We start from the raw sequence: 7272 nt of genomic DNA on the forward strand, positions 1-7272 counted from the left end.
CATTCGTAAATTTAAAGAATTATTTATTACTGAATTTAAGGCATGTCTCATTTATGTATCATTTACTGATAAATGTATTTCGTTTATCCTTTATCTCGCGTTGTTTCATATATGGGAAATGTTATGTGGGAAATGTATGTAGGTAATGTATATGGGAAATGTATGTAGGTAGTGTATGTAGGAAATGTATGTAGGTAATGTATATGGGAAATGTATGTAGGTAATGTATATGGGAAATGTATGTAGGTAATGTATATGGGAAATGTATGTAGGTAATGTATATGGGAAATGTATGTAGGTAATGTATGTAGGAAATGTATGTAGGTAATGTATATGGGAAATGTATGTAGGTAATGTATATGGGAAATGTATGTAGGTAATGTATATGGGAAATGTATGTAGGTAATGTATATGGGAAATGTATGTAGGTAATGTATGTAGGAAATGTATGTAGGTAATGTATATGGGAAATGTATGTTCGTAATGTATATGGGAAATGTATGTAGGTAATGTATGTAGGAAATGTATGTAGGTAATGTATGTAGGAAAAGTATGTAGGAAATGTATGTGGGTAATGTATATAGGAAATGTATATCTTCTGCTAAAGTTAACGTTTCCACATTACTATTTCGTCGTAAAACGAAATAAAGTGATAAATTATTTATAATAACCCAAATAACCTCAGAACTCATTTCATCTTTCGAAGACCATAAAGCAATATGTCCTTAAACTAGAAAATAAAGTCAAACGAGCAATTCTGGGGCTAATGGGTGGTTCCGTAGACCTTAATCACCAGTTCGAGCGGATGGCCAAGATTGCATCACCACAGGTATTCAAACTGGGAAGGGCAGTTTGTGACGACCCTATTAGCCAAGGTCGACCCACGGAGTGAATAATGGATTTATATATATATATATGTATATATATATATATATATATATATTGGAAAGGATCACAATTTTGCACGTGATCAAGTATATTCCTATGAGTCCACCACGGGGGGAGAAAATGAAACACGACGAGTTCCCAAGTGCACTTTCGTGTCATAATCACATCATCATCAGGGGAGACACAGGAGAGAAATATAACAGTCAGTTGATATACATGTGTGTGTGTGTGTGTGTGTGTGTGTGTGTGTATGTGTGTGTGTGTGTGTGTGTGTGTGTGTGTGTAGATGTGTTAGAGGTGGAATGTATATAGATTTATATATATCTGAATTCAATCCGAAGGGGTTTTGAGGTTGATGGGAAATCGTGTTCTAAGGTAATTCTACCTTGAGTGATGGCGCGCGGGGGGGAGGGAGGCGCGGGCGTGGGCGTGGGCGTGGGCGTGGGCTAGGCTGGAGAAGAAGGTGAAACTGGATGGTGTCGGTGGTGGTGTCGGTGGTGGTGGTGTCGGTGGTGGTGTCGGGTGTCGTCTTGCGTGGTGGCAAGGAAGCGTCGGGAGACGAGCCTGGACGAGCATCGCGTGACGGAGGGAGGGACGGAGGGAGGGAAGAAGAGGGAGGGAGGGACGGACGGAGGGAGGGAAGGAGGGAGGGAGGGAGGGAGAGGAAGAAAACGCCAACTGAGGGAGGGAGGGAGGGACGGACGGAAGGAGGGAAGGAGGGAGGGAGGGAGGGAGAGGAAGAAAACGCCAACGGAGGGACGGAAGGAGGGAAGGAGGGAGGGAGGGAGGGAGAGGAAGAAAACGCCACCAGCTGGCCGGAGGGAGGGAGGGGAGGGGGGGGGTGATCACACGGCTGTGGCTGGAGGGGGAGGAGGAGGAGGAGGAGGAGGTGGAGGAGGAGGAGGAGGAGGAGGGGGAGGAAGAGGAGGAGGAAGAGGAGGAGGAGGAGGAGGAGGAGGAGGGGAAACACGGCAAATGGACGCGCGATCGTTTAACGGTGCCTAGCGCGCGATCCAACCACGCTGTTCCGTGTCTTAACGAGGAGGGGGGGGGGAAGGGGGGGTTGTTAAAAGGGGGGCCCGCTCCCCCCCCACCCCCACCCCCCTTTAACGACCAGTTACAGTCGGTTATACAGGTGGTTCAGTGTACTTATACTGTCCCTCGTTATACAGGTGGTTGAAGCACTTGCCTCCTACTAACAGGTGGTTCAAGCCCTTACACAAGCCCCACACAGCTAGGACGCCACACACACACACACACACACACACACACACACACACACATACATACACACACACACATACATACATACACACACCCACACCCACACCCACACCCACACCCACACTTTTTTTTTTCTTTTCCTCGCAAGTCCAGCAGCAACCTCTTCTTCTGCGAGGGCTGCGCTCCGCTCCGTAGCAGGGTAAGGTGGGTGGGGGAGGTGTTCCTCATTTGAGGGAAGAAAAGGAAGAGGAGGAGGAGGAGGAGGAAGAGGAGGAGGAGGAGGAGGAGGAGGAGGAGGAGGAGGAGGAAGAGGAGGAGGAGGAGGAAGAGGAGGAGGAGGAGGAAGAGGAGGAGGAGGAGGAGGGAAAGTGACCCTTGGCCCCTCTATGCCCTTTCTCGATTCGCTGCGGCGTCGAAGGTAAAAACCACCTCCTCCCCCTTCCCCTCCCTCCCTCCCGCTTGCGGTGTGCCACGCGCATGCGGGAGGGAGGGGAAGAGAGGGGAAGGGTGGGAGGGAGGGGAAGAGAGGGGAAGGGTGGGAGGGAGGGGAAGAGAGGGGAAGGGTGGGAGGGAGGGGATCATCGGTGAACAACATAGTTATTAATTACCCCAACCACCCACCACCACCACCCTCCTCCCCCCCCCCCCTCTCTAATGACCATGCTCATTAGAGGGGGGGTCTTTCCCCCCCCCCCCCCCCCTTCAAGGCTGCGCACCAATCAGGAACTGGGAAGTGGTGGCGGTGGTGGACACCTTGTCGAGCGAGAAGGACTTAAATGGAATTTCGCTACGCTTCTTCAACTCTGTGTAATAATTATTATTATGTAGCCTTGACCAAGGTAGTGACTTCCCCCCCCCCCCCTCTTTCGTGGCGTAACCACCGATAGGTGGAGTCCGGTAACACCTCCGTGTATGGCTGGTTGTGTGACCTGGTTCCCTTGGACGGGATTCGAACCCAGGCACGTCGGGCTGGTGGGCCGTAACGCCAAATTGGAGGTGTGTGTGTGTGTGTGTGTGTGTGTCTGTCTGTCTCTCTCTCTCTCTCTCTCTCTCTCTCTCTCTCTCTCTCTCTCTCTGTGTGTGTGTGTGTGTGTGTGTGTGTGTACACAACACACATACACAAGGTGTAAGACACGGGACAACACAAGTGTAAAAACTCTCTCCCTGTAGTACGTACACACACACACACACACACACACACACCACTAACCCCCCCTACCCCCCACCACTACGTAACACGCGTAACGCTTGGCCGTCACACACTGTGTGTGACGGGTTACCACATCTTCACTTGTGTGACCACAGAGTCAAGACAGTGCGAAGCTCATGACCTTATACACGCAAGGTCCTCTAGTGTCTTAATCAGGGTCATTATTGAACATTTTGACCTCTATGTTTACGATGCAACTACCTCTATTAGACTTAATCACCAGAGGTAATTAACCAATACGATTACCTCCAATTACAGCTTGTACGACCCTTGACCTTCGACAGTACGACCCTTAGGTATGAATGGGCCCCGCCCTTTGACCTGACCCTTAAGGGCGAAGTCAAAGGTCGTACCGAGGGTCGTACTGTCGTGGTTAAGGGTAGTATTGCCCTATTCAGGGGTCAAAAGGTCGTGCTTAAGGGTCGTATACCGTCGTGTTCAAGGGTCGTATATACCGTCGTGTTCAAGGGTCGTATATACCGTCGTGTTCAAGGGTCGTATATACCGTCGTGTTCAAGGGTCGTATACCATCATGTTCAAGGGTCGTATATACCGTCGTGTTCAAGGGTCGTATATACCGTCATGTTCAAGGGTCGTATACCATCATGTTCAAGGGTCGTATATACCTTCGTGTTCAAGGGTCGTATATACCATCGTGTTCAAGGGTCGTATACCATCGTGTTCAAGGGTCGTATATACCGTCGTGTTCAAGGGTCGTATACCATCATGTTCAAGGGTCGTATATACCGTCGTGTTCAAGGGTCGTATATACCGTCATGTTCAAGGGTCGTATACCATCATGTTCAAGGGTCGTATATACCTTCGTGTTCAAGGGTCGTATATACCATCGTGTTCAAGGGTCGTATACCATCGTGTTCAAGGGTCGTATATACCTTCGTGTTCAAAGGGCAGGCAAAGCAAAACTGGCCCAAATAAGCAACGCTTGCACAAACACACACTCTTGCTTAAGCAAATCAGTTCACAGTCCAATTTGTTAAAGTCAGGGTTGAGAAATTTTTCAATTTATCGGTTCTCACACATTTCCATATAATTTCATTCACCCTGGATGAACTCGGGACAAGTTTCACAAAGTTTCGCCAGAGGGAACGGTGGTCATTGGGAGTTTCGAATCACGTTTCATTTGATTGAGTCTCGAATTCAAGGTTTTCTGTGTATATATATATATATATATATATATATATATATATATATATATATATATATATATATATATATTCCTATGAGTCCAGGCGCAAAATTGTGATCCTTTCCAATATATATATATATATATATATATATATATATATATATATATATATATATATATATATATATATATATATACAAGACTAATAAGTCTAAATAGTTATATTAGACGGTAGCGCTACATGAACCGGGATGCAGAAGCGCAAAAATTCTCTAAGGTAACTTGAGAATTAAACTCTTAATTACCATTTTGGAGACATAATGGTTTAATCCTCATCACGTGCAATTAACCGCACGTGTGTGTGTGTGTGTGTGTGTGTGTGTGTGTGGTGGATTGGCACTGCTCACGTCACTGCCAGGGAAGGGAAAGTGAGAGCCACTGTTCACTGGAGCCCGACGACCTTCGCGTGTGTATCATAATTACGACCGTGGAATAGGCGAAGGGGGGGGGACGACACATACCACAGCCAATAATAATACCAAGCACAATATCTTCTATAATCCTCAAGGTGCCTTATTAACCAATATATATATATATATATATATATATATATATATATATATATATATATATATATATATATATATATATATATATATATATATATATATATATATATTGGAAAAGATTACAATTTTGCGCGTGATCAAGATATTCCTATGAGTCCACGGGGGAAATGAAACACGATAAGTTCCCAAGTGCACTTTCGTGTAATAATCACATCATCAGGGGAGACACAATCACAGTCACAATCACATGTTTACCAAATGGCGTCCTAGCTTCGTCTCTTCGATGTATATCAACTGGCTGTTATATTTCTCTCTTGTGTCTCCCCTGATGATGATGTGATTATGACACGAAAGTGCACTTGGGAACTTATCGTGTTTCATTTTCCGCGTGGACTCATAGGAATATATATATATATATATATATATATATATATATATATATATATATATATATATATATATATATATATATATATATATATATATGGTAAACGAATGATAACAAAAAAATTATGATGAATAAGAATGATAAAACTTAAGCTTGAAAATTATAATACAAATTATATATATAAAAAAAATCAGGTTTAGTAAAATAAAGGAAAAGTTGTTGAATTAACTGAGTAGAAAGAGTGATGAATGTAGCACTTGATTTTAAAGTTATAGCTTCGCTTACCTGAAATTTTACCTTCAGCCATGAAGTGTGGTGTGTGTGTCACTAGGTTTCAATCAGGTACAATATTAAATTAGATTTGGTTGAATTATATCTGGATTGATGTGATTCGACGCTAAATTGTTTAGTTAGGTTAACTATAGCTTAGTTTGGTCTTAGTTACGTTTGACTAGCCTAGTGTGTCTTGCCAGGGTTAACTTTAACTTAGTTTGTCTCGTTAACTTTAGCCAAGTTTTGGTACTGTTAACTTTAGCCTAGTTTTGGTACTGTTAACTTTAGCTTACTATGTCTTGTTAGGGTTAAATTTAGCCTAGTTTCCAACTGTTAACTTTATCCTTGATTGCCTTGTTAAGTTTAACCTAGTATATCTTGTTACGGTTAACTTAGGACTTGCATATACCATATATATATATATATATATATATATATATATATATATATATATATATATATATATATATATATATATATATATACTGAAGGAAGGAAGGAAAGAAGGATTCCAATTGGCACTCCCTCGTTTTCGTGCGGTAGGCGCTACGCGCTGGCCCATGCCAGGCAAAAAAAAAATTAGTAAATACATTTACCCTAAATCCAACACACACACACACACACACACACACACACACGTATAGGAACACATATAAATGAATATTCGTGTACATTGATTCGTAGATGTTTACATACATACACACCCACAGACTAGTGATGATCAGCTGTTAAAGATCAGGTCAGGTCATGTCATCAGTCCAGGTCAGGCAGGAGTCACGTGACCTCACACCATCACGTACTGTACGTGTGTGTGTGTGTGTGTGTGTGTGTGTGTGTGTGTGTGTGGTGTTCATATACTGGGAAAAAATAGTTTAACGAATTCGTGTGTGTGTGTGTGTGTGTGTGTGTGTGTGTGTGTGTGTGTGTGTGTGTCTAACTAGGGGGTCTAAGTAAAGGGTCAAGACAAATCCTTACATACCTCCTTTGTTGATTGGGTCGATCCTTGAGTCGAAAACCAGAGCGTCAGGACCCATACGCCCCACTGGACGCCTGGTCCCATCTTAAAACACCCCCGCGTGAAAACTCGACTCGAATAATGCTCAAAAATAATGATACAAACTTTTTTGAGACAAGATATAAACTCACTCCAATCACTAGCCTAAACGCCTCTCGTACTTTAGAATAAAAATGGCCAAGTGATGTGATATATGTATATATAGAGAGAGGGACCAGATTGCGCGGGTTATATATAAAGTGCGTCGAGAAATTATGATAGAAGGGAGGGTGGTAGTGGATGAAGCGGGGCCCATGTGCGTACTCCACGCCTGGGGAGGGTCGACTGGCTGTGTGATCGCTCTGTCGCGCCTTGATAAGGTCCGTTGGAGGCCTTAGTTTCCCCATCTTGGCCACCAGATGTCACCTGCGAGGGTCGGGAGGAAGAGATGCTGTTTTTGTCCCCCCTTCCCTCCCTCTTAGTTTTCCATCTTGGTCACCAGATCTCACCTGGGAGGATCGGGAGGAAGAGGTGCTGTTTGTGTCCCCCCTTCCCTCTCTCTTAGTTTCCCCATCTTGG

General features: G+C 44.1%; 1 protein-coding gene across 1 annotated transcript in view; it reads right to left on the reverse strand.

Moving 5' to 3' along the window:
* Window positions 1-7021, reverse strand: part of LOC139757511 (MAM and LDL-receptor class A domain-containing protein 1-like) — a 40449-nt gene extending 33428 nt beyond the window's left edge. The window contains exon 1 of the mRNA XM_071678022.1: window positions 6679-7021. Within this exon, the coding sequence (XP_071534123.1) occupies window positions 6679-6759 (81 nt within the window). The 5' untranslated portion in view covers window positions 6760-7021. The remainder of the gene's footprint in view (window positions 1-6678) is intronic.
* Window positions 7022-7272: the final 251 nt, after the last annotated feature.

Source organism: Panulirus ornatus, chromosome 27 (assembly GCF_036320965.1).
Source record: "Panulirus ornatus isolate Po-2019 chromosome 27, ASM3632096v1, whole genome shotgun sequence".
NCBI classification, from domain to species: domain Eukaryota; kingdom Metazoa; phylum Arthropoda; class Malacostraca; order Decapoda; family Palinuridae; genus Panulirus; species Panulirus ornatus.